Consider the following 27,879-nt stretch of genomic DNA (forward strand, 5'->3'; position numbering starts at 1 on the left):
GAGCTTGGACAAGGGGATGCCGCCAGGAGTTACAGTTCTGTAGCCATAGATGCAGGAGCCCCGTAATAAAATGTGCTTTTAGATCCTAGCATTCCTGGTTACATGGGCATAAAAAGCATGAATTGCACCTGAAGACAATAATTTAGCATTGTTAACACACTTTTCTTCTCAACACTGGAATCTAAGCTGCTGCTTTTTTAACAAAATGAATTGCTTTACAGCTTGAACCCATTCCAAGCTCTGGAGCACCCTTTTTTTTATAAGGCTAAGGCAGCTGTGGCCTCTGAGTGCTGTTGGAGATGCCCCAACAACACTGGCAGGGTCTGATGGAGTTCAGCAACATCTGGAGGTCCACAGGTTAAGATTAATGCCACTCATTTGTACTGTCCATTTTTACCATTAAAAGCCCAGCACATTAAAATGTCTGCTGTAGATTTTTCTGGAAGACGCTCAACCTCAGACTTTGGTTAGTCTCCATGGGAAGGGAATTCTGCCAATAGCAAAGGGACCTTCCCCTATTCTATGCCTCTGTGGATGTAGCCAGTCCTGCCAAAAGGCTATTCCTGAGCAGTGAGCAGGCCTTAGCCGAGGTCTGTGGTTGGTGCTGCCAAGCCAACTGCACATCTCAGCGCAGCAAGCACGGTGCGAGGGGCTTAGTCCAGCCCTCTTGGAGAATGCCTGAGCAAGTGCAAGAGCTGCACAAGACCACAGCTCGTCTAGAGCAAAGGCAGGCCAGAGAGTGGTGCTGGAATAAATTAAATCACATGTGCAAGCTCCCAAGCACTGCCTGTGGGCACCAATGTGCTGTCAGTTCAGCCGATGGCACCTATGAGAAAGAGCCCATTAAAGAGCCCTTCAGCACACAGGAGGTGGTTTGCTCTTCCTGCCCAGTCCGTTTGTGCTGGCTTGTCTCCTTCTACGCTTGGAACATGCTCCCATTTCATCCAGCACCAAGACTGACTGTTCTGAGAAGTGGGCATGTCTGGCCCATTTTGTGCTCTTGTCTCTTTTCCCGTTTCGTTAAACAGGGCAGCCATTTTATGTTACACCACATACCCACACAGCAACCATTTTGTGACTGTCTTGCTGGCCGATAAAACACTTGGCAACCCCTGAGCCACACTTTTTGGCATCTCAAAGTTTAATGAGGTGGCTCTTTCTCTGGGCTTCCCGTTATTTCCAAACCAGGGAATTACATGGTTCCTCCCTAACAACAACCCACAACTACTAAACAACTCCCCACTATCTGCCCTGGAAGACATTTTGTGCTTGCAGGCTTCCCCAGATGGATTCATGTGTCTTTATCACAAGTGTTTACATTGTTAGTTTTTCAGTCTTGTTTTAAATGCATTTGCTCTTTGTGTTTTTAACTAACTTTTGAGTAAATCGCCTCGGGACAGTTATTTAGAAGGTGATTAATAAATTGATGGTAATTAATTACACATTTCTCCTGGTTGTGCTGAGTGGGTGGGGGCTTCAAAACTGGAGAGGATGGGACGCATAAAGGAGCCCCCGCCGTACTCATGATAAACCACAATAACCCAGGAAGTCTGCCATTTAGTTCTACGCAAACCGGCAGCAGATTCCCCTCCTTTTTGAATCCAGTGCTTATCATGAAGAGAAATTAAGCATTCAGGTACCTCCTCCTCCGACAAGCTGGTGTCCTCCAGATGTTTTGGACTACAACTTCAGCACCAGCACCAGCCTGCCAGAGGGCAGAAGTACAATGGAAAGCTTAAGCAGAACAGCAAATAATGTGGACACACAGACTGCAGGATGACCTAAGCTGCTGCCGCCATGTAAACAGAGCTTTTACACTGGGAGCAGAGTAGAAGGAATGGTGAAAGTAAAGCCATCAGCCACTTAAGCCCACCCAATACAAATAGATTAATTGGGGCTACGAAGTGGTACCTGATTACAAAACAAACAGCAGAGAGAGAGGCCTGATGGTTGCTGCAGCAACAGTTTACTTCTTTCAACAGATCATGCATTTTGTGCCTCCAACTGGGAGATGTAGGCAGGCCCCATTTGGGTTTGAGGGAGGCTCTTGGAGGCAAGCTCCATGCTCAGCAACCATCCCAGGATTGGGTCAATTTTACAATGTGAGGGTTTGGAGTGAAAGAAAGACTGCGTCGCTGAAAGCATCACTACTGGAAACTCTTTAGTCCACAGAAAGCTAGCATGTCAGGGGTATAGATTCTGATGCGTAGGGAATTTTTTGGTGCTGGTTGTTTTCTCTCCAAGAAAAACATGGTAGCATCCAAACATGCAATTCTGCTTTTAAAATTACAGATTTTACTGACATGGCAAAACTATTCTAGCAACTCGTATACTCCAGCAAAGGCAAGAATAGTGAGGGTGGGTGGAAATTACGCATGACCTTAGCCTTTCATTCCCTGGTCCTTTTGTTTCCTCAGCTAGTGGCTATCGGAGCACAGGGATGCAGGATGCAGGTCCCGTTTTAAAGATGGGGACGATGACACATTTTTCAGGTACAAAAAAAGCACAAAACAGCTACTTCTGCTTACAAGCTAAATGAAATATTCGTTAGCAGCAAAATCTATATATTTCAGTAAAATTCATTGGATTGTATTCAAAAACTGCAGAAGCTATCTGTTATTCTGTTAAAATGTATTAAACCAAGTTACATAACAGGAAGTGTTGGATTATAATTATTATTTTAAAATCCTGATTATTATTTTTTGTACATGCCCATATAGATAACAGAGATCAAGTAAAACTGCTAGCAGGAAATTCTTGTTATCACTTCATCAGCTAGATACAATATCGTTTTCACTCAGCAGTGCATGTTTTCAAATTTGTGCTTGAGCATGACTGTACTGAAGTTGAGCACTCTATGGGTTCTTCTGGCACATACAGCCCCTCAAAAAAGAAAAGGGCTCTGCCTGCCTTGTATGTCTGGAGCACTCAAAACCCCACAAACCACACCACTGCTATGGTCTTGAGGATGGTCAAATGAAATCAAGGCAAACCACTCTCAAATGTAGCTGTGAATAATCTCTGAATCACAAAAGCCCAAGCATCACCGAAAACCCTGATGTGGCATTTCTGTTTGGTTTCCATGCAGTAAAAAATATCAATACAAAAAATGTATGTATAGTAAACACCAAAGCAAAAAAGAGAAAGATGTATGTTACTGGAAGGATGCAAACACAATCTCCGCTTGATCGAAAGCATCACACTTAGCTGCCCACTTTCAACACGCTTTTAAAATATGGACCATTTTCTTCATGAAATATTTGACCTGGGAGTTTCTCCCCACCCTAAATGAGGTTGATAGTTTGGTTGATTTTCGCAAAATCAGTATGACGAGCTCCCATGTCGCTCCATTCAGATGAAGCCCAGCAGCATGCCAGTTTGAGGTCCTCGTATTTTGATATCAGACATAATCCCGTGATGGACCTTATTTACGGTGGCTGGACGGATTCTGTTTTGTACAGCATGCTGCCACAAAAAGTTCTACATTCAGCATCTATATGGTTACCAGCCTCACAGAATGCTGGTTGGATCGCCCTGGGCTCCAGAGCTTCTCCCTCCATGGACACATGCTTTGTAACGGAGTCGGGGGTGGGAAGTTGGGATGGGACCAGAGGGTGCGCTCCAACCAGAATGGCAGCTTTCAGGAAAGCAGTTCATTCTCGCCCACGTTTGGCAGGTCACTGATGCTCTTAAGGTTGTCTTCGCTGTTTTGCTTCCTGCTTTAAAAAAATGAAGAACAAACGTGTTAAAAACCATACAACATTTTTTTCTCCAAGGTCAAATGAGAAGGGAGAGAGAAAATAGGCTACACATCTTCCAATTGCACCTGACGCCATTTCTATGGCTCCAGGACAGCTTTGATATACGCTAATGGAGGTTCAGGTGGGCAGTGATTGCACAGGTGCCTCTGCTAGGACAGGTGTGTGGTTTGTGGTGGTGGGTGCTCCTGCATCTATATTTGTTGCTTGAGGCTCATGTAGCTTCGGTGGCTAAGAGTGCCTCCTACCAGTTATGGCTGGTACGCCAACTACAGTCACTCTTGAATGGGGATAGCCTGTCCCTGGTGAGTCATGCATTAGTAACCTCAAGACTTGATTGTTACAATTGGCCCGGTCTGGAAGCCCCGGCCGGTGTAAAATGCTGCAGCCAGACTGTGGGCAGAGCTGGACCACCAGCATCAAACAATCCCAGTATTTAGGAACTCGCTACTGGGCCAAGTTCAAGGCTGTTGAATTAACTCACAAGGCCCTTGCCAACTGGGTGTTGCCAACTCCAAGGACCGCTTGATCCCTGCCTGTTCACTGAGGTCTTCAAGGGAAGTCACTGGGCGTGGTCCCCGTGGTCCAGATGTTTGGCTTGCATCCACCAACAGCTGTGCATTCAGTGGGCTCCCTGCTGTGGAATTTCCCCTCAGCTGAGATCAGACAGGCCCCCTCGATGTTGAATGTCTGGCACTTACTAAAGAGTGTCTTTTTTTGGTAAATCTCAGCAGGCATTTAAAGTAAGCTTTTTCTGGTTTTATGGTTAGAGAACTACAGTGTTAAGCAGGATAAAAATTGGTGAAACGAAAAAGTAAGAATTAATAATCAGCCTTCAACAACCTGTTGCCCTCCAACTTCCAGCGTGGGCAATGGTCAGGGATGAGGGACAAGCCTCTACAGGGCAGCAGGCCTGGGTAGGCAGTGCTACAGCCTTCAAGAATGTAGCAGACGGCCAGTTCAAGAAAATGGGAGGGATTCCATGAAGGCTATGACCATTGTTCCTCAGCACAAGCATTTCAGCTTGCCAGATTGAAATTGAAGAGTCCCCCTTCTCCCGTACCTGCACACTGTTGTGGGGGGTCCTACCGCCCCCCCCAGCCGAGTTTGAGAGGCATCGGGCTGCATGCAGGAGGGGGGAGTCTCCTTGCATTAGCAGAAATCCTTGCATATGCACACGCTTCCCCTAGTGGGGCTCATTAGTTGAATCTCGCCTGTAGCGATTTTGCTCTTATCCGATGAACAGGAATATAGAACCTATGAAGTGGCATTGTTTGCAACTGCAGCAAAGAAAACCTGAGTGAGAATTTCACACCAAATTGTCCATAGTTTGCAGTGCCTTGTTAATATGAACAAGCTAAAATTGAAAGCAACCCCAATTAATTCTACAGTTAATTTTTATATATGGTACACACTTATTCTTTCGTGTATTTTATTATACTTACAATGGCCATATAACTACGAGCAGCATAGATCAAACTGCATCCTTAAAGTGTCAGGACAAGTCATGAGTAGAAAAGAAAGCACTCTGTATGAACACTGAGAGTTAAAGAGAACGCACACCCTCTCTGGGCTGGGTGTCTCACCATGGAGGAGAATGCACTCTGCACACACACTGAAGTCCTTTGCAGCCCCTATTTTGAAAATGCACCAAAGAAATCCAAGAGCTGGCATCGGTCAAGTTTCTGCTGGCAGCCACATGCATATATATATATTTCCCGACAACCAGGGGCATTGCTAGGTACATAAAGCGCTCAGAGCAGAGACCCACAATAAATGGATGGAGTGCCTCTGGGCAGATTGAGATGGAAGGTGGTAGACGTTCACTGTGCTTTGCAAGGCATCCAGCTGCCCTGGAAGCAGACTAAATTAATAATAATGCTTTGAAACACCCCTGCTGACAGCCCACCACCTCAGCATCCTCTGTGTGCTACTGCTTATTTGGGGAAGGGTCTTTGTTGAATCACGATCATGCTACACATTTCAGAAAGGGAACTCCAAAACAAGAGCATTCCATGCGTCAGAAGAAGTTGGCTTCATGCTCTCCCTTCCACTGACGACAACATGCAGCAGCTCAGAGACTCTGATTCCAGTTCATTGCATAACGGACAAACAGGTAGAAGGAGCTAGCAAGACAATTGTGATCTTTACCTTTGACTGATGAAATATTTCACAGTTCCCGATTTGTTTTTTCTGGAGTTGTGGGGTGGGGCGTGGGACAGCGGGTCAAGGAGAAGGAAAGGAAGTGGATATGAGAACACACAACCATACGTACAAAATAAAAAAATTCCTTCCAGTAGCACCTTAGAGACCAACTACGGTAAGTTTGTTATTGGTATGAGCTTATGTGTGCATGCACACTTCAGATACATACATACATACATACATACATACATACGTAAGTACATACACACACACATGGAGAAAAAAGAAAACCAGCAATGTCCTCCACTGTCACACTCAGCACTGGCTGTGTAGAAAGAAGTACATATCTTTCCAGACACAGTTCAAAGAAACCAAACCATAAAATGGAGCAACGGAAGTAGAAACACAACACTGCGTAATCTGCATGTCTCCAAGACCTGCTGCTGTGGCCCAGGATTTGGTAGTTTGAGAAATCTCAGCTTTTGCCAAAGACAACAAGTCCGCTCACCCCTTTTGGTGCCCTGGCGTTGCGGGACAGAGGAGGCTTCACTGGGATGCCGACGTGGGAATTCAAACTGCGGTGCCCTTCCTGAACCCTCTCCGCCTATCAGGAACCGAATCCTGGCCTGCACCCTGCTTTGGCAAATGGGGCTGCAGGCTGGGACTTGGGCTGTGCCAGGGGGCGCTGCCAATGGAGCCGCCGGTGGGCTTCCCTCGGATCCACCCCTTGCCCATTTAAGCATCCTACACCTGGGGCTCAGACTGTTTGTTCCTGCACCGGGTTTCCCTATCCCACCCACCCTCGGTTTAAGCTGACAAGTCAATGACTTTGCTGTGGCTACGGTGGTTGCATCCTTCAAGATGCTGGGTGGGAATTTGCCCACTGGGCTAATTGGCACTGACCCGGTGGTTTTGCCTACCTCATAGCAATCATGACAACTGTTTGGACATTGGGGCAATCCTTTGTTTTGGATGGAGGGGAGGTTGTAGTCTCTGCCTGCCCCTCCAAACTGGGGTATCCCTTTAAAGGGATCCAGGGGGAGTGGCCATGTCCACCTGCCCTGGGGGGGCCAGGGCCAAAGGCACTCCCCCAGATGGCGGTCCCTGCAGGGGTCACCCTCTTGGATGTAAGTCTTAGGAACCTCCACCTGGATTGACCATGTGTCACTTCCGGCAGGCAGGCTGGAAGTATTTGATTGCCCCATGCTCAAGCCAAACCTCTTTCATCTGTATTCAATAAAGTTGTGGCCTGTTTTGACCAAAACCCAAGTCTTATTTGTCTCTTATTTATATGGGTTGGGGTATGGGAAGTCTAATGCCTGATCCTGCAAGAGTTTCTAGTCCACAAGGTGCAAAATAAAAGCTTAGAGATGTTTCTATGAACTCTCACTACCTTCTTCTTAGCTACCCCTTTAAAACTATGCAACCCTTAATTTATTCCAAATCCCTTGAGCTTCCGCTGACCAAAGAATCTGAATACTTTGGGTGTAGGCATGGACAAAGCGGCAGAACTCAAGGCAGCCCTTACAAAAGGTTTTTCCCATCAGCTATCCTGCACTATTTTAAATTGTTTTTATCATTCATTATTCATTTTCCTAAGAGGGAAGGGAAATTGGGGGGAGGTGCTTGTGAGGCACAACAATCTTTTGGCATCATAGTAGTAACAAATTAAATAAATAAATAAAATATTTTAAAAATAAATTATTATTTTTAAAAATCCTAAGCAAACAAACAAATAAATAAAGTCAAATTTGGGGGAGGACTTATGGGGAGGGGAAAACACTCGGGGGAGGTGTATATGGCCTGTGGGCTGTAGGTTGGCCACTTCTGCTTCAGAGTGAATAAAGGTAAAGGTAAGGGACCCCTGACAGTTAAGTCCAGTTGCGAACGACTCTGGGGTTGTGGCGCTCACCTCGCTTTACAGGCCGAGGGACCCGGCGTTTGTCTGCTCCACAGACAGTTTTTCCAGGTCATGTGGCCAGCATGACTAGGCCGCTTCTGGCGCAACGGAACACTGAAACCAGAGCAGCGCACAGAAACGCCATTTACCTTCCCGCCATAGCAGTACCTATTAATCTACTTGCACTTTTTGGCGTGCTTTCGAACTGCTAGGTTGGCAGGAGCTGGGACCAAGCAACAGGAGCTCACCCCGTCGTGGGGATTCGAACTGCCGACCTTGTGATCGGCAAGCCCTAGGCTCTGTGGTTTAGACCACAGCGCCACCCGCGTCTGTGAATAGAAAGCAACAAAAGCAGACAGCTCAGCCCCTGCACTTTTTGGAAAGTGCTGCCTCCACCATCACTCTGTGACCAGCAGCCACCCCCCACAATTCCCTTTTCTACAGAAGTTCTTAAAAATAAAGCAAGCCCATCTTCTTTTGCATTGCTTTTCTCCACCTCTTAAAAGAACAACAACAATCCTACCCCTGCCTTTCCCAAAGCTGGTGGTGCTGCCGGAGAGACCCACCTTCCAGTGGTGGGTTCAAGCCACCAGTGTGTTAAACACCAAAGTCTTCCAGTGGTCCATTTCAAGCACAATAAGCACTTGCCCTCTTGCCTTTTCCTTCACAGGTGCTCCTGTTATGTGTCTTTACCTGAATCTGAGATGTAGCTGGTGGGCATGAGGACAGGGCCTTCTCTGCAGGGGCACCACACTTATGGAAAACCTTGCCTCAAAAAATTTGGATAGCCCCCTGCCCATGCTTTCAGACACCAAGTAAAAGCTTTTCAATTCAGGAACATTTTTCAACAATGGGTGGCATATACAAAAATATATATATTTATAAAAATTATGTTCTGGTGAACAGCTGTAGTTCACACAGGCTCCTGGACAGGCATGTCATGAGACTCAGCCATGTTTCTACATGAGGTGAGCACCTCAGATCATAACCTCCCATGTTTTACTGAAGTTACACACTGAAGGGGAAGACAGCCAACGCCACCTTTTATTGACAAGGCTGGCTCAAAATAGTTTGCCGCCTGAGGTGGAGCAGCAAAAAGGCATCATCCAAAAGTCAAAGTGCAAAGTTTCCAAGGGAAGCAAGGTTATTCTTCCACACTCCCTACAGTAAAACACAATTAATACTCCATTAAATAAATATGAACCTGCTGTCTTCTGCTCAGACAGATACCTCAAGTTTGTTTAATGGCCGGGCTGGGCCTGTATGTTAGGCATTGTTGAGCACCCCTAAATTCCAGGGAAATTCCCCATGAAAATTCTCCACAGCACATTTGGAAAACTCTTGCCCTTCTCCACAGCTCAAGGCTCCTGCGTCAGAGACTTACGTCAACAGATTCCCTGGTGCAGAAAGGGATCGCTCTTCTCTTCTACTTCCTTCAAATGGGTTCCCAAAAGATCTCTTCCTGATCATTGATTTTACCAGGATCTGAAAGAGAAGATTGTGATAGTTTTACTATTACCGGTATTTCTGTATTTATATGGTGCCGCCTTCATCAACGTGGCACCCTCCAGACTGTTTGAACTACAATCCCAAGACATCTGAGGGGGCCAGGGGTTGACTGCATCCAGTAAGCTAGCACCTCAGGGAAAGGACTACATTGAATTTCTTTCTGATGTGTTAGCTTAATGCAAGGAGAGAGGCTTTTTAAAACTAGCTCATTCCAGGCAAATGCTACACATAGCTATTCCAGTGTTGTACAGTCATACCTTATGTTACGTTTGCTTCATGTTATGTTGTTTCAGGTTGCGTCCCATGGCCAACCGGAAGGACCGGAAAGGGTTACTTCCGGGTTTCGCTGCCCGTGCATGCGCAGTAGCGCTAAATCGCACTTCGCACATGCGCACAAGTGCCAATCACGCTGAGCACCTGCGCAGATACGGTGCTTTAGTTTGCGGGCATTTCATGTTGCGAACAGGCCTCTGGAACGGATCCCGTTCGCAATAAGAGTTACCACTGTACTAGCAAGTTACATGCAGGAGGAGGAGGACTCAGAAACATGGACCCCCCTCCCCACAATCTGAAGTGATACTGTCCAGTATTCCTCCTCATTCTGCATCAGTCGAGGAGACCCTTTGGCCTACAGGCCAAACCTGACCCACCAGGCGTTTTGGGGAAGCCACCCCCACTCAACCTATGCCAGATACCCCACATGAAGTCAGGTGGGGGCTTGGTAAAAACCAGGTGTTAAAAAACCATTGGGATCTTAAAGGGGGCTCCCTATTTCTCGTTTGCTGGAACAAGGTGCGCCCCCAACTTCCTTGCTCAAGGAGGAGGATGGGGCTTCCATTCAGTGCAAATTGCTTCTCCCACCTAGTGCAACCTAGTCAGAGGTTGAAAGGATCAGCATTGGGGAGGGAGTCTGCACAAGCCTTCCTGCCACCACCAGCAGGGAGGAAAACAAAGGGGGGAAAGTCCCCAAAGAAATTCTCTCTGTTCCTCACTCCCTGCAGCTGTGCTCACCCCCTTCCCACAGCGACAGCATATTTGGGAACGGGGGCGGGGAGAATAAAGGGGGAGAAAAGCTTCTGCTTTGGGAAGCGTGAGAAAGAAGGGTCAATGTGACTCTCAGCCCTCAAAAGGTTAGCCATCCTTGGGTTATAACTTATGGCAGGGTATGAAGAATCTTGTGGCCCTCCCCATTTTGCTGAACTTCAACTCCCATCATCCCCAGCCCCTGGCCATGCTTGCTTGGGCTGGTGGAAGTTGTAGTTTGGCAAGTCAGGAGGGCCAAAAGTTCTCCACACCTGGTGCACTGTGGCCTGCAAATTCAGCCAATAAGGCTCGCTGGCACTTGGAGCAGATTTTAAAAACAGGTTGGTTAGACGTGGCCTTTTGAATCTAGCATATCCAACACACAAGCAGCACTTGGGTCTCACTCACCACAGTGGCCAAGCTTGGGATGTGCTTGACCGAATTCTCAACCTCTTCTTCGGTCACTTCTATGAGTGTGCAGTTCTCGTCCTCTGTCGGCAATGGTTCCACCCCATTCTTGGTGACCCAGGGGTGCACCTTGTTTGAGAGAAGGGGGAGAAACACCACACATTGCCTTGATTTCACAGCTGGAGAGCGGGGATGCCCTACGATTTGGTGACCCAGAGACTCTTCTTGTAATAATATAAAAAGTTGGGCAAAAGCCAATAATTGTTTCATTTGGGGGGGAAGAGGGAACAACTTAAGAGAAACACACTTCCCCTGGACCTGGAAGGACAAAGGAGTCAGCACTATGAAACTTTATTTTAAAATAAGATTATGAAGCTGGTTTACAAAATGGAGGAAGCATCCTTTGCACTTGTCATGGGGGGTGGGGAATCCCTTGGAAATCCAGCTACCACAAGTCAATTCACAGCTAAGACTGCAGTTTGATACACACCATGGTAGCTTCTAGATTGAATTTCTTGTAATAGGCTGTCAGGGCCTCTGAAGCGCATTTGGCAACTGGAACTGGTCCATAGCATAGCGGCAGGGTTGTCAGCTGGAACAGGCTCTGGGGAACACATATAATGCCCTCATACCAATCAGTGGTGTGGACACACTTGGAACACAGTGTACATTTGGGGTGTCAAAAGGAGAAGGTGTAGAAAAGGGAAACCCAAAACCATCCAGGGGCTGGTTAGAACGGGGCTTTCTGGTTGAGAGGGGGTAAAGACAGTAAGCATAACAGAATTCAGCCCAAGAATGGCAAAATCAGGGGTGAGCCAAGGAAGGCGAAGGACAGGAAATTCAGGACTGTCAAAAGTAAGAACGTCTTCACACACTCATAACAAGGCTCACAAGGCCACCATCTTGCTGAAGGCAAACAGGTCTGGGGCTAATCAGACCTGGATGAGTACCAGATGAAGACCACCGTGGGTACCATGACAGAAGAAAGGAACATTAAATAAATGCAAGAAGATGGATGGATGGACAGACAGACAGACAGACAGACACCACACAAAGCATTAAAAACTATGACATTTGCTACCACAAGATGTGGTGACAGCCATGAATTCAACCTTTTCAGGCCCAGAACCCACCTTTAACCCAAACATGCATTTTGTGACCCCTGCCTTCATTATTTTCAACCATATATTTGTATGGTGGTAATGCTGCTTTTGCAACCCACCTTAGATCGGGTTGTGACCCTGTAAGTGGATCTCAACTGGGCTAGACGAATTCATGGAGGTTTCAGCTAGCCATCGTTACCACCCACCGTGGGTTTTTTCCAGCTTGCAGGCTCAGAGACAGCCTGTCTTTGAGTATCAGCAACTCAAGAACACAGTGGGGAGGGGGGGGGCTACTATCCTCAGGTCTCGTTTGTGGTCTTCCCAGGGGCATCTGCTTGGCCAGTGTGGGAAACAGGATACTGAACTAGATCATAAGAGCCACACAGGATCAGGCCCATATTCTTATAGCATTGGTTTCCAGAGTTAACGCTGGCAAGATTCCAGGCACAAGGCAAAGTGTTGGTTCTGACCCAAGCAGGCAAGCAGTCCCTGTTGTTTTTGCAGGTTCTGCAACATGCCACTCACACAGTAAGAGTGAATTAGTGTTGGATTTATATAGGTCCATCCACACATCCTTCTGCTTTCTTAGTTGTTCTGCAATGCTTCCCCAGTGGTTCCACATTACTGCAATCTGGAGGGGCAGCTCTTGCACCACAGCACAACAAAAGTGGGACAGAACATACCATCTGTGGTATGAAAAGTTACAGGATTTCAGCAGGAATTACAGGACAAGCACCAAGTGGAAACCAATCAGTATAGCTGCCCCAAAACATATGCAGGTGCACAATTATGCCTGAGAGCATCATGAGCACAAATCATCATGAATGCACAATAAAAAGGACGTATGGCAAGGCCCTGAGATAGCTCAAGAATTGCCTCCTTCCACAACTTCCTCCAGGTGCTTGGAAATCCTTGACAGAGAGCTGTATGAGATCATAAAAGTACTGGCAGCTTATTCCAAAAAGCATTAGAGAAATAATTGGATACCATAAAACCACTAAAACTAAACTTGTTATCTTTTGGGATATTTAAAAATTAATGTGAATAGGAGACATGAAGGCCTAGTTGGAAATTTATTGCTCACTGCCAGAGTCCTAAAGGCAAAGTACTGGAAATGCAACTCATGTCCCAACAAAGATGGATGATTATGGGAAGCCTGGCAGATAATGAGAATGAATAAATTAACTGACTGTAGATGACCAGGAGAGAGAAAATACACGTCAAGATTTCCTCTCTTAGATGCAGCGACTTTATATTGTTTACTGGAACAAGAACAACCCAAAGGAAAAAGTGAGATGAGAAATACCAGCCGAGTTGTAATTTTAAAACTTGATAGGGAGGGGATAATTCCCCCATTGTGAGAGCTGGAAGGGTCCATTACTTTCTGTGTGAGACAAGGATTAGGGAGCTACTTTTAAGAGAGGAGTCGGTGTTTTCTTTTCTGTTTCTTTCTCTGTTTTTGTTTTCATTTAGATTAGTTTCTTTTCTTTTACTGTATTATGAAAAAGCTGTTTTAAAAAAGAGAGAGAGATTTTGAAATCACAAGCTTAATACTCTGAAAGCAACTCTGAATAGGTACATTTGTGTATATTTAAACACACAACTATAAACAGAGTATCACACACACTGCAATTGAAGATAGCCTCAGATCCAGGGGTCAGAAACCTGTGGTCCGGCAGATAATGTTGGATCGCTACTCCCATAATCCCTGATCAATGGCTATGCTGTCTGGGGCTGATGAGAGTTTGGAAGGCCACAAGTTTGCCATCCCTGCTCTAATCATACGTATTCTGACTTTTCCCCCAAGTAAATTGGCTACTTCTTCTATCACCTACTCCAAGATTCTATTCCCGGGGGGGAAATTCCAACAAATATTAAGTATTTGACATGCAATTTAATGGAGGAGGCATATAACCGTGTGCCTGAGCATGTTATGACATTTCTAACAATTCCTCCTTCCCATTGTCCCCGATTCATTTAGTAAAATTATTTGACATACTAAGGTGAAAACTAAATGTCTTGTATTTTAGAAACACGTTTTATTTTTGAAAGGTTTTTTGTTTAAAAAAATAAACTATCAATTTCTGTATTCTTTCGAAAAAATGGAAGAATAAAAATACATAGTGAAAGATAGAAGAGGTCCTCCTCAGAATGAGCTGGGTGAGCTGGGAGGAACAGGGCTTCCTTGGTATTTGCCTCTTTGTTGTGAAACTTACTCCCCAAAGGTTCATGATTTTTAAGAAGCTGAGGAAAACCAGAGATGGGTATCTCTGTTGCTGATGAGGATTAGCTACATTTTAACTGTTTTATTTGTGTATTTCAGATTCCACCCTTCCACCACACCTTAGGTGGCTTAAAAGCATTCAAAGTAACTACCCACTAACTAAATATGGATGCAGAGTTTAATAACAAAACACAGTATAGAAATAACAGAAGAAAAATAGCAAGATAAATGAATGTGAAAAAGCAGCCAGTAGCACGAACAGTTCAGCATCGAAAGGGCAGCTGAATCAAGGGTGAATTAACCTCAGATTCACAGGAGCATGGGAAGGGGCCTTGTAATGTGTCAGACCACCTGGCTCATTAGACACTGGCTGTGGCTTCCCAGGGTTTTCAGGTAGGGGATCTCTTCCAGTCCTACCTGGAACCTTCTGCAAGCAAAGCAGCTGCTCTACCAACTGAGCAACAAGCCTTCATCTGAACGGAACAGTCCATAAACGAAACAGTCTTAACCTTTTTCCTAGTGGAGAATGAAAGTAAGAAACCAGGGAGGCCTCCTTGTGGGGTGGGAATCCATCACTTAGGGGCCACCTGAAAAAAGCCCCTGTCAACAATGGTCACCCTCCTAATCTCTGACAGGGAAAGAGCTTGGATGAAGCAGCCACATCCACATCATACATTTAATGAACATTCAATGCATACAGTTTCCACCCAAAGAATCCTGGGAACTGTAGTTTGCCCAACACAGAGCCACAATCCACAGTCCCCATAACAAACTACAGTTCCCAGGTTTCTTTGGGGAAATCCATAAACATATGGTGTGGATGTATGTGACCTGGAAGTTCTGCAACTAAAACTCGTATATATTTTTATTTTACAAAAAGTAGTCAAGGTTTTCTTTTATTTTCTTGCAGGGGGGAGTGGGTTAGATTTAGATTGCAGCTTGAAGGATCTAACCCATTTTGCCCATGTTGATTATCTGACTTGGAGCAGCTTGGGGAAGTGGGGTGGGGAAAAGAATCAGGATCAAGGCCCCACTGCCCTGCAGGGGAATTCCAATGCAAATTAATTGTCTTCCCTTCCTGCAAAACTCCCACATCTTGACCTTAAGCCTGTCAACAAGCTCTGGTGGGAAAATGCGCCCCCTTTAAAAAGGTGAACTCTCCAGGTATGATGGGAATTTTAAAGTCCATTTGCAAGCTGCCTTAAGAGACCTTTGGACTATAAGGAAGGGTAGACATTGTAAAATTGATTATTATCCTCAGCCAGGAATGGTAGCACAGATAAGCATGTCAGAACAGCAACAACAAAGAAGAGAGGCTAAAGAAAAGGACCTGAGACATATAAGGTTACGGGCATCACACTTCTTCGGATGTTCTGAGTTGACTGTGAGATACCTTTATTTCTGGGACTGTGATCCTGGATTCGGGATTCTTGTCCAGCATCTGCATGATCAGATCTTTCAGTTCATCAGAAATGTCTGGCCTGGGTTCGGAGGAAATATCAAGACATGTGGAGGAGTTAGGGCCTGCACTCACCATTTCTTTTTGAAACAAACAAATGCACAATAAGTCTCTAGCCCTTAAGGATGGAAAGGCAGGTTTGAAAATAAGCGGGTCATTCCTGCTGTATAGGAGTCAGACCATTGGTCCCATCTAGTTCAGTATTGTCTACAAGGGACATTCCTAGAATTACCTGGAGATGCCAGAGATTGAATTTAGGAGTTTCTGCATGCAAAGCTGATGCTCTACCACTGAACTACGCCCACCGAAATACAAACGAGAACCTCATAAAAACAGGGGCTGTGTTCCTAGCACTTCCCAAAAATGTCCTTGTGGCCTATTTGCCTCAATCGGCCACCACAACAAGGGAGCCACACACAACCAGGGAAGCGGCACCTCAGTTGTGAGGTTCCCAGGCACCACCCCAATCCCTGCTCCCAACTTTTTCTCCCAGGACTTCGCCCTTCTCCTCCTGCTTTATCAGTATACGTCTGGGTATAGGGCGGTATATAAATTCAATCACTCAGTCAATAAAATAAAATAAAGCTCCAACTCAGTCACAACTCTTCAGCAAGCCTTCTCCAGCACCCGGAACTTGCTTGCACTGGTGACAGCACCACCCGCTAACTTGGATGGCAAATTCAAGGAGGAGAAAGCGATTAAAGCCTATCAGCCATGCTCAGCCTCCACGGCTGGAGGTGCCAGTCCTGGAAACCAGCCCCCAAATTTACTGCTGTTGAATATGTTCCACCCACCCCCCATCCGCCGCCCAGTGGAGGAACTGTGAGGTACTGAGGGGGCAAGTTGTTGTCTTTCACCCTATATATGTGCTGGGGGAGGGGGGCACACAGAGACTCGTTCTATCGCACCAAGTCTTGGAATGGCTTGGCAAGCAGCAAAGCACTTCCAAGGTTCCAGGCGGCTTCCAGGAGACTCCTGCCCTTCTGCAGGTCCAGAAGGAGAGGTGGGGAGAGCTTGCTAGAATCCAGAACGCCCTCACCGGTGAGCGTGTTTGTGGACCCCTGGCCAGGGTAGTCATAAACAGAGTGATTCTGCATACTCACTGGTCAGGAAATTCCAGCATCTGGCTCTTGATTTTGCTGTGCAAACTCAAAATCCTCTCATCCATAAAAGGGCACTTGGAAGAACAAAAAAACACAATGAGAGATTATAAAGCAATGGCTAACTTGGTCTCCCTGCCTCCTAAGAATGTGATCAATTTATTTTATTTGATTTGTATACTGCCCTTTATCTGTAGATTTCAGGGCAGTTCACAACAAAAAATATTCTCATTCTCCTCCCCCTCTCCCCCTAATGAGCATCTCTCATTACAGGCATAAAATCAATTTAGCATGGAAATGTGAGCATGGGGGCAGGACTAGGGATGTCAGATGTCCTGCCTACAGTTCCCAGAATTCTTTGGGGAGCAGTCATGACAGGTACACTGGTAGTATAAAGCTTTCATCAAACTTTTGCCTTTCTCCCTACCTTTCCTTCACTCTTGTGTACCTGTTTTATTCTGGAATTCTGTTTTATTATGTATTATTAAATTTAGGCCAGCCAACAGATAGAACACACACCATAGGGATTTGCAGCTTCTGATTAAGAGTGTGACAAAACCCAGATGACTGCCCAGTTTATATTTAGCCACTTTACAGAGAATCAAAATCTCCAAGAGAGCGAGAGGAACACCATTTTGATGTCTCTTTATGAACTAGTGACCACTAGCGAATGTTTGAGTGTCATCTTGGCACCTGCTGGGGAAGCCCAACAGCCCAGCATGGCCTTGTTGATGTGCCTGAGTTCCTGTAAGAGATAATACCCTATACTAACACTTTTGCACGTCAGTGAGGTTGCCCTGCTCTGAGGTTAAGGTCCCATCTGCATTATAATGCTATTATACCACTTTCTCCCAACTTTCCTTCACTCTCATGTACCTGACGGAGGATTTGATCAGGCAAGTGGCAGAGTGTGTGTATGCGCGTCCATGCACATGCGTGCAGCTGTTCTCTTTACCATTTCCCCAAATTAACACCCCCACAAAAAAACCCCTTCAAACCCTGCCTTTTTGTCTTGCAGAGAGAATCATGCAGGTAACAAACCACACTGGAGATCACAGATTTGCATCTAGGTTTGGTCCCTAAAACAGTTGTGTATTTAACAACTTGTCTGGTAGCCATAGGCGAGTGGGAATTCCATGGAGGCGAGTAAGTGGGCTGATGGAGAAGGACCGATTGCTCCATTTCTCTTCCACAAATCTGCTTGCTTTTTCTGCTGGCCACAGAGAACGGAAAGCCTATCCCTCAGCTTTGACTCTTCTCCTCCAACCCACCTGCTACAAAACACACACATCCCTTTTAAAGTTACTGTACTCCACTAAGAATTCTGCGTTTCCCTGCTTGCTGCAGAAGTGAAGTCTTCCCTCCACCACAGTCACCTTGCGTATGCAGGCCAGTAGCTTCTCAGCAGGTTGATCAAACTTTCTGCAGACTAGTAACATGTGTGGGCTTATTAATTATGCTGCCCTAATAACATCCAGATCTTACTCAGCTTTATGACCCCCTGAAAGGGGGGCAGGGCATGCGTCCTGCAACCAAACACTACTACTTCAAACAAGCAACAACAACAACAAAATGTTTAAAATCCAAAATGCAGGTAAAGAAGCAGCTCATTTACCTGCCCAAAGACGAAGCAGTAGAGAGTGATCCCCATAGCCCAAACATCTAAAGCCTTAGGAAGAAGGGACAGGGAGAGAGAGAAAGGCAGAGATTAAACACATGAGCCCTCCAAAAACTATGTTTGTATTGCTTTTCTATTTTAAAATAACATGGTAAGCTTTTAAGATGAACTGCTGCAGAGGTAGGGAACCTCAGGCCTGGAAGGGGGGCAGCAGAAATGTGATTCTCTGGGCATCGCTATCTGACCCTCCAGACTCTCCAAATTAGTAGTGTTGGAACCAGAATATCCATAGTGGGGTGGGTATTTTAATCTATTTGTTAGAGGACCTCCAATACCGATGCCGAGTCTATGATTCCTCCAGGAGTACAACACTTGATTTTTCCACTCACCCCCCCCCCCTCCAATTTTATTCATACGGCAATCTTGCAAGAGAGGTGAATGGACAAGATCATGACCGGATGGAGGTTTCAACGTGGGTTCCCCCTGTCCTAATTTGACACTCTAACCCAGGAGTTGGGAACCTGTTGCCTTCCAGAGGTTGCTGAGATGGGGCTGATGGGAGTTGAAATCCAACATCATCTGGAAGGTCATGGCTTCCCCACCCTTGCTCTAACCACTAGGCCATCTTTGCTGTGATGGATATAAAGTACATTGGACTTTGAGTCATTTCAGGCAACCTAATTTTTGGTTGGTTCCTTTCAGAGAGTACAGAACAAGGTTGTCTAAATGAGCATACAAATGCACACTCTTCTCTCAACATACCTTTCCAGAAAATATTTTTCTGGTTTCTGAGAGGGTCTCGGGTGCCATGAACGCTGGGGTCCCCACGGTGTTGGTTAACAGGGCGTCTGTCCCTTTGAATTCGTTGCTCACGCCAAAATCGGCTATTTTGATGTGACCATCTTCCCCAACTAAAAGATTGGAAGGCTTAATATCCCGGTGGATTATCTTTTGGTAGTGCACTGTTGAGAAAGACCAGATGAGACATGAATTTGGCAGAGCATGAAGGCTCAGGGGACGCAAAGAACCTGCTCCCTTTCTTCAGTTTTCAGGGGTTAATTTGCTCCATCCCTCTTTCCTCCTCATCCCTCTTTCCTTTTGTGTCATGTATTTTAGATTGTAAGCTTTCAGACAGGATCTGTATCATTTAAACTGGGAGCCTATTTGGCTGAAGAGTGAGGTAAAAATGCTCTAAATAATTAAAATAAATAGAACATTGATGGATATTTCGGGGCTTAAATGACGATATCCCTAGCCTGGGGAAAAAGAGCTACTGTAGCACAGTGACTAAGTCTGAGATAGTTACGCAGCACTGAAAGGGTGCAACTCTGCACATGGTCAGAAGCACACTGTCATTTCATTGTTCCTCCTGTCACAGGGCACAACCCCTCAAGCTGAACATAAATTATCTGGGCTTTAGCTCTATTGATTGCAGCCACAAATTAATAGTATCATTATTTATTATTTATTAAATTTCTACACCACCCTTCACCTGAAAATCACAGGGCAGTTTACAATATAAAAACACAAAAGACATACCATAATAACAAACAAAGACCATAACATGGGTGCCCCCCCCGCCCCCAGTATTACTATTTATTAAATGTTCTGTGCCCTTCCCTTCTGTGCCGTTTTGCTAAAACATCGCCAAGGGAACTCACAATATTCAATGCCTTTGATCAGGTCTTGGAAATAGAAGCGTGCCTGGTCTTCAGTCAGAGGTTTCAGGTTGGGGACTTCCATCACAGGCCTGCGAAGGGGAAACACAATTTGGCCTCAAACGCAAGACTTTTGGCAGGTCTGGAGGCCCCGACCTGCAACCAGATAGAGAGTCTGTGGAGGATGAGGCAGACCCTCCGCAGAGCAAGGGCCTTCGGGCAGCAGGCGGGGTCCCCTGGAAGCACCGCATAGGAACCCCTCAAAGTCTCTGCCTTCTTAATCCACTGGGTCACTAGGCTTCTGCAGACTTGGCAGCTGCAATACCGGCCTCTGACCAGAGATGGCACTGAAGTGCAGCACCCTGGCAGTCTCCCCCTCTGGCAAGATACTACGCTGGTAAGTCCCGAGTTCAAGATCCCTTCCCAGAGCTCTTAAATCTGCAGAGCCTCCAGAGCTGGGGGTGGGGCTTCCGAGCATAACTTTTGGAGCAGGCATAGGCAAACTCGGCCCTCCAGATGTTTTGGGACTACAATTCCCATCATCCCTGACCACAGGTCCTGTTAGCTAGGAATCATGGGAGTTGTAGTCCCAAAACATCTGGAGGGCCGAGTTTGCCTATGCCTGTTTTGGAGGAACAGACAAATTTACATGTATGAACCCAACCAATTTACATAACCAGTGTTTTTTTTTCCTGGGGGGGATGCAGGGGTCCATATACCCCTAAACATTTTGTGGATCTTTGTACTTTTGCCCATTTACTGTCTTTATTTTTCCTGATTTGAACTATAAAATGCTGATTTTCTTGAGTTAAAATGAGAGTACCCCTAAACATTTTTTAAAAAACAGAAAAAAAACACTGTACTACATAACCAATGTTGTGCCTCCAAATGTTGTGGAACTCTACCTCCCCATTATCTCAAGGCTGCATGGGCAATGGGAGCTGCAGGCCAGGACTTTGTTTTCTCAACACAGGATTCTGGTTACTTCGGCGCATAATTTAATGCAATTACTTCTTTATGCATGATTACTGTTGTAAGAATCATATGAGGTGTGCCTGAAAAGAGGTATACTGTATATACCGGTACATGCCTTAAATACATAATTTAAATTCATCTTAATTCTGCAGAGTGTACCCCAGCTACAGAGTTCTAGGATGAGAGACAGGCTTTAGAGGCAGAGTGATTTGGGGAAGGAGAAGGAAATAAGGGAGGAGGGGGGAGAGGGGGGAGAAGCTCTTGCAGATAGGAGGCAAGGAAAGTTGAAAAGGAGAGGATGGGGGGGGGGCTTCTGTGGGTCGTCCTAAAGCCAGAGGATAGACTGCAAGACTGCAAAGTCCTTGGAGTAGCAAACTGCCCCCCCCCGCAGCGCTTCTTGCTTGCTCTGCAATACATCCTGTATCTCAATGAACTGTATAAATTAATAAACAATCATAATCTTACCCTTTCTTCACAAGTTCAAACACTGAAACACAAAAGAGACCGGTTATTAGTTATGAGGAGAGAATACTAACAGGAGAGAACAATCCTGCCTTTTAAATCATTAACACTCCAGGCAGCAAAATCTCAAATTTTAAATACAGCATAAAAAAGAAAGACTTACATTCTGAGAGCTTATGAGGTCATGGCTGATCAGTGTCTGGAGAGGAGGCTAAATAAGGCTCAGGTCACACCTAGTACCAAATCAGGGTTTGGCGCTATCAGCAGTAGCCCTTTGCATGCATCCTCCTCTCCTCTCACAAACTCACTTAACGCAATACCTCCTGGCAGGTAGCAAAGCCAAAGTTTACCATTACATTGAAATGATTGTGTGTCCTTTGCAAACCAGGACCACAGGCCTGTTAAACTGTAGTTTGCAATTGTCCTGCAAACCCTGCTTGCAAATCAGGGTTTGATTCTGTTCTGCAGAGCAAGTGCAAACAATGGTTTGCTAGCTCAGATGCAACGGTAAACTATGGTTTACCATAAACCAGACAGTAACTAATGAAGCAGTGTATATACAAGGGTTAGGATGTGGCATTATATATAAACCATGGGTAGGGAAAATGTGGCGCTCCAGATGATGCTGGAGTGCAACTCCCATAATCCCTGACCATTGCCCACACATCAGAGGCTGATGGGAGTTGTAGTCCCGCATCATTTAGGGGGACACAGAGTCCCCATCCTTTATATTAATCAATCTTCGGTTGCCCCGAGTTTCTTGAAGGAATAACTGGATGTAAGTAATATACACATTTTTTGTTTCTGTACAAGTTGAAAATTATAAAGATGAGGAATTCACTTAAACTGGTGACGAAGTCGAACATTTGTAGTCAAAAACATCTGGAGGGCACCAAGTTGGTGAAGGCTGCCCTGGAAGGATGGTCCAAAGAGCTAGTTATGTTTTTTAAAAAATTAATTTTTATAAAGCCTTTTTTTAAAAAAAAACTTGAAACAAACACCAGATGGAGCACAGAGGGAGAAAATACTGAACTGCTATCCAAGATCTATTTTAGACCCTCTTCCATCTGGAAGTAGCCACTTGTGTAGGCAGCGCATCGAACATCTTTGAGTACTACAGGCACGGATGGGCAATTCTTAACATCAAGTCCCACTCAGTGCTTAGAAAAAGAGGAGCGGGCAGAAAATGGAGGGTTGCAGCAAACAAGTGTGTATTTTACTTCCCACCCTCCCCCCAAGACTGCACATGTTTACCGCATAGGTGCACATACACAGACACATGTATAGGGCTGTTGTTAGTCCATTTGAGAATCTTTAATTTAGCTTTGAAAATGGAGCCAACAAAAACCGGAATAATAGAATTGTCAAGTTGGAAGGAACCCAAAGAGCGCAACCCCCTGCAATGCATTATTAGTGTGCAAAACAATTTACTATCCTCCTGTGAGGTTGGCCACTGGTTTCTGTGTCTTGCATTAAAGCATAGGATTGTGGTTCTAAGCAGGCTTTTATTTTATTTGTCTTCTACCAAGAGGAACAGAGCGATCTACCCCTCCTCTGCTATCTCTCTGTATTTTTGTTTTTTTAAGATATGACATTTACTGTATTTGTCCAATCAACTGTGGGAAAAGTTAAAAAGCTAGCATTGTCCACCACATGGGATACTGTTGTGAACACCTAACATGCACACCACAAGAATCACATATCACAACTTCTGGCCAAATGACACCTAGGTCCTTGCACAATCTTCAGTCATTCCAAACATCCTGAAGACAGAAGGTGACTGATTTGAGATAAAGCAGCCATGACTTATCTTTCCTCAACTTGGCCTGCAGTGCTGGTTATTTTATTGGACTGGGCTATACGCCATATTCTGTTTCTCCAACCCTGGATTGTAACATCTGCCTGGGGTTCCCAGTGCTGCTGAGCCATTTCCATCTGAGCGGCCATAAAAGTAGGAAGGTTATTAGACCCTTAGAAAACACCTGCCTTTCTGCACCAAGGGGAAAGAAAATACACCAGATGTATCTCATCTGGGATGAGAAATCTGGAGGCGATGTCAGATACAGCTTTAATTTTGATCCTGGCCATGGAGAAAGGGGCTTTCCTTCCTCTCCATCTAGCACAGAAACAAAGTGGAAATGGGGAGCTCCGTCCGGCTTCGTCTGCCAGCTCTCTCATTGGGATTCCTGGTCGCCAATGGCAACCAGGTGAGTGGTTCAATACAAGGCTGCTCTAGACTTCACCAGCTATCTCAGGTACGTTTTTAGTGCTTTTGTGCCATTGAGGCTGCTTGCCTCTGCACTGTCCTGCACAGACTGGAAGTGAAGGAGCCTCTTTCGGAGGTGCATAGCAAAACGGATGGGAAGAGGAGCTGGTTACCCATGTACAGGTGGTCTTCACTGGGGTCATCTAGCACCTGTTGTGGGGGGGGGGGAGAGAGAGAGAGAGAAAGCAAGTGAGGGACAGAGCATGCATCTAGATTCCCGTAACTAGCTTACTTTAAAAACAGCAATGCAGTATACCCTGACAGATTAAGGTTATTGATGTCCCATAATTCTTTTTAAAAAAATATATTTTTATTAAACAATTTCAACAAAACAAGTTACCAATCCAATGGTCAATTACATTATTTCCCCCCCCCTTTTTACCCCGCCCTCCCCATCCCTCCCTCTCCCTCCCTCCGGAGACTTCCCTCACCTCCCTTCTCTGATTTGTTTGCACTTGTTACTCTCTGCATGTTAAAAATTGTACATATCATTACCTTATCTGTCATATATTCTATTAATAAATTTATGTATGTTTCTTCAAAACCTGCCAAGGAGTCCAAGTTGTTTTGTTGTTTTTTTAAAATAATTTGTAAAAAGTTCCCAATCTTCTTTGAAGTCACAATTGTCCTTCTCACGTAATTTGTATGTCAATTTGGCAAGTTCTGCATAACTCATCAGTTTTTCTTGCCACTGTTCTTTCGTTGGGATTGATGTCCCATAATTCGGGGGGGGGTATTCTTGCCCTGAATTCCTGCTTCAGTCTGATTAATCAAAATGGCTGGCACCTTCTGCTGATGACTGACTCTGCCTCCTCCCTTACACCCAGGAACCGCACTGACATTTCTGATGCAATATCATTCTCACCTCCACTAACTTCACTACGTTTGGGTGGTCGAGTTTTTTCAAGATGGCGATTTCTTGGTAGACCTGCTCAATGGGTCCTTTGGGTTGGCAGAAGCCTTCCAGAGGGGGCTTGGCAGCACGAGGAGGAGGTCGGCCTGCGGAAGACAATCAGGAAACGCACGGAGGGTTGGAGGGTAAGGAGGGCTGGCACATGTGGGGTGCTGTTAAAAGGCTGGGGGCTGGATGTATTTATATAGTTGATTTCTAGCCCACTGATTCCCAGGGCGGGTTACAAAAGATAAAAACCCAGGGCACAGAACAGGACCAACAAATTCGTGTAAGCCAGAAGAACAGTTAAGGAAGTCAAAATAGAACAGTCAGCACAATCTCTAGATCTGTCTTTATAACCCAGTTACTTCATCCTTCTGCAAGTATGCTAATTCTATTAACATCCAACAAAAAACATAATGAAATAGCCATGGTTTCAGTTGGCTCCAAAAGGCAAAAAAAATTGGTGCCAAAGAGGGCATTCCAGAAGAATGGCACCACCACAGCAAAGGACCCTCTCCCATGTCACAACACAATGTGTCCCTCCCATTTCTGAAATGCTGAGAAGAGCCTCCCTGAGGAGAAATATTTCAGTCCCAAGTCATTCAGGGAAGGCATAGGGAACCTTTCGCCCCACCAGATGTTGCTGAACAGCAACTCCCACCATCCCTAGCCATTGGCCATGTTTGCTGGGGCTGATGGGGGTTCCAGTCCAGCAACATCTGGAGGGCCAAAAGATTAGCCATGCTTGGTTTAGGGATTTTTAAGTCACCATGAGCAAAATGGGGCCCGGAAGCAGAGCAGGGAACCATCGCAGATCCTCCCGAATCATGCTTCTGGTGGCCCCATCCTGCACTATTGCAGCTTCTGGACTGTCTTCAAGGGCAGCACCATGTACAGCACAGTGTTGTTGGTTTTATGGGGGTACTCAGGGGTACTCAGTACATGCACTTCCCCTCCCCGCAAATGTTAAAAGTGTGGCACTTACTGTAACATGTTCGTGGTGAGGACTAGGGCTGGGCGATATCTGGTAAGGTTTTCAACATTGTGATATATCATTGGCTAAACATTGTGATATACATATATATCACAACATCTGAAATCAGGACAGGGGCTGTGTAGAGGCACTGGCTGCCTTCACGCTTTTTCCCATACTGTGATTTTTGCACAACACACAATATGATTCACAATATATTGCCAGGTTAAAAATTATGAAACAAATATCACAATATGGACTTGAAACCAGTTTTGAGCTATATATTGTCAGGTGCAAAACTATGAAACCAATATCGTGATATGCACTTCAAACTGGTTTTCGACAATATGTCGATATATTACCCAGCCCTAGAGAGTTTCAGCACCTTAAAAAAACAAAACAAAACCCTGACTCTAATCATCTCATTCAGAGATTATCGGGGCGGATGGGGCTTGTCAAGCTGGGAAGGGAGCCCATCTAGGAGAAGGAATACTCTGATCCTAAACCTCCGCTGCCTTGCAGGATAGCTTTGGCTCAGAAGTAAACTCTCCACAAATCCAGAGTGTGAGTGTCTAAAGCGGTTGGATGGTGCCTTGTCTGTCTCCTTCTGGCAACTCCTGCAGCCAAGCTGGTGCGAAATATATTGCTCTGCTTTCCTTTGGACCACATCTGCAAGGCCAAGAGGTGGGGTCTTGTCGTCTGAGCAGTCCGGGACCTCCATGCACACTGCCCAGGCTGACACCCCCAGGAGGTCACTTCAGTGCTGCTAACTCAGTGCTTTGACTTCACCCCCAAAGGCGCACTCCATTGTCTCTCAAGACAGACGCTAACAAAAGGGAGGTTATGGGGAGCTGCTGTATACATTGGCCCATCTAGCTTCGAACTGTCTGCACTGACTGACTGCAGCTCTCCAGATTTTCAGCTGTCTCAGCCATGCCTGGAGATGGAATCTGGGGTGATCTGCATGGAAAGGGGATGATCTACCGCTGTGCTTCTAGCATAAATACTTGGGAGACGGATCCACCCTTCTCTCTCCCTACTTCATTCATTCATTCACTGTGCTGCCCTCCCCTATGCCAAAGCCTTAGGAAAGGCCAACGCAAGCATTTGGACAGCACATTCTTTTAGTCCTCACTTACGTGGGAATCCCGCTTGCCTCATCAGCTTCTTCTTGGAAAGCACTTTCATTGCCTGCAAGAGAAATCAACACAGGCACACACACAATAAGAGGACACAGGAAAGGGTCAGTGTGTCACCGTTAAAAAGCATTTTGTATTTTTAAACATGGTTTTAGTAAGTTGGCAACCTGAATAAGCAGAAGCACTAAGGCCAACTTGTCTACTGTACCTGGAAACTTAATAGACTAATATTTCTTAGAGACATTTATGTTTATGAAATATTCACATACAATGCTTTTAAAACATGTACCAAACCTCTTTATTCTATTCTACCCTCTTAAAGGTTAAGTAAAGCTGCATTTTTAATCCAGCTGGATTGAAAACTTTGAGCTTTGAAGAGCAGTAACAAGTAACAAGAGAGCAACAGGTGATGAGTGTTCCTTAAGGACTCCCACTGCCGTCAACTGCCACCCCCACCCCCCGCTCAGAGACTGTTACTCACATAGTAGGTGTTGTCATTTTCATTGTATGCCAGCTTCACAACCCCGTAGGAGCCCTATGGAAATGCAAAACAACCAAATCAAAACACACACAAATTGCCTCCCTGCATTGCAGGGGGTTGGACTAGATGACCCTTGGAACCCTCCCACCTCTACAGTTCTATGATTCTGCAGGCAAGGCAATCACACCAAGCAAAACACAAGGACTAAAGCTATTAGACCAAGGGTATTTTGCGTTATGTCATGCCACCCACTTCCCAGGAGTGATTTTGTGACTGTCACCCACAGCACTCTCTCACAATCTGAAATGTGCTCCCTGGTCCCAGAAGGCTGGTGGCCTCTGAACTAGAGGGCTGAATCTGGATGTTGCTATTAGCTTCCCTTTCATAACCTTCATTCTCACACAAATGTGTTGGGCTGGTACAAAGTCCAGGTTCAGCCCAAATACTCACACAACAAATCTGCGGAGATAGAAACAACATAATCACCTTTCCAATTTCATCTTTCAGCGTATATTGATTTAGCTGCACACAGTCCTAAAAGAAAAGAGGAAGTCGGAAACAAAATGAGCCAAGCACATGCTGAAAATACAAAAGGATGGCATTTACTTTTGATCCATTTCTCTCTTGGGAATGGGAGAAGCCGACGGTTATTAGAAATGGGACCTGCGACAAAATGTTACAGTGTGAAGTAAAGCTGTTCAGGATTCCCTCACTCTATTCCCACTGCTCTGTTTTCCATTCTGTGCTAAGAACAGTCTGCTGGCATCCTGAGCCAAACTCCTG

The 27,879-nt window shown here is 45.5% G+C and overlaps 1 protein-coding gene across 10 annotated transcripts in view; it reads right to left on the reverse strand.

Moving 5' to 3' along the window:
• Positions 1 to 1,944: 1,944 nt before the first annotated feature.
• CAMKK2 (calcium/calmodulin dependent protein kinase kinase 2) overlaps positions 1,945 to 27,879 on the reverse strand; it is a 49,138-nt gene continuing 23,203 nt past the window's right edge. For 4 of the 10 annotated variants that reach the window (XM_080985634.1, XM_080985636.1, XM_080985635.1 and 1 more), the window contains exons 3-18: positions 27,583 to 27,630; positions 27,097 to 27,150; positions 26,616 to 26,667; positions 24,474 to 24,607; positions 23,722 to 23,758; positions 21,346 to 21,367; positions 19,909 to 19,997; positions 19,010 to 19,209; positions 18,245 to 18,298; positions 16,633 to 16,706; positions 15,464 to 15,551; positions 11,234 to 11,347; positions 10,744 to 10,872; positions 9,188 to 9,288; positions 5,910 to 5,951; positions 1,945 to 3,719 (exon numbers count right to left, since the gene is read on the reverse strand). In XM_080985634.1, the coding sequence (XP_080841760.1) occupies positions 3,641 to 3,719; positions 5,910 to 5,951; positions 9,188 to 9,288; positions 10,744 to 10,872; positions 11,234 to 11,347; positions 15,464 to 15,551; positions 16,633 to 16,706; positions 18,245 to 18,298; positions 19,010 to 19,209; positions 19,909 to 19,997; positions 21,346 to 21,367; positions 23,722 to 23,758; positions 24,474 to 24,607; positions 26,616 to 26,667; positions 27,097 to 27,150; positions 27,583 to 27,630 (1,317 nt within the window). In that variant the 3' untranslated portion in view covers positions 1,945 to 3,640. The remainder of the gene's footprint in view (positions 3,720 to 5,909; positions 5,952 to 9,187; positions 9,289 to 10,743; positions 10,873 to 11,233; positions 11,348 to 15,463; positions 15,552 to 16,632; positions 16,707 to 18,244; positions 18,299 to 19,009; positions 19,210 to 19,908; positions 19,998 to 21,345; positions 21,368 to 23,721; positions 23,759 to 24,473; positions 24,608 to 26,615; positions 26,668 to 27,096; positions 27,151 to 27,582; positions 27,631 to 27,879) is intronic. The other 6 variants (XM_080985637.1, XM_080985640.1, XM_080985639.1 and 3 more) reach the window with 6 other exon arrangements.

This window comes from Podarcis pityusensis, assembly GCF_964106645.2.
Source record: "Podarcis pityusensis genome assembly, chromosome: 16".
Lineage (NCBI taxonomy): Eukaryota > Metazoa > Chordata > Lepidosauria > Squamata > Lacertidae > Podarcis > Podarcis pityusensis.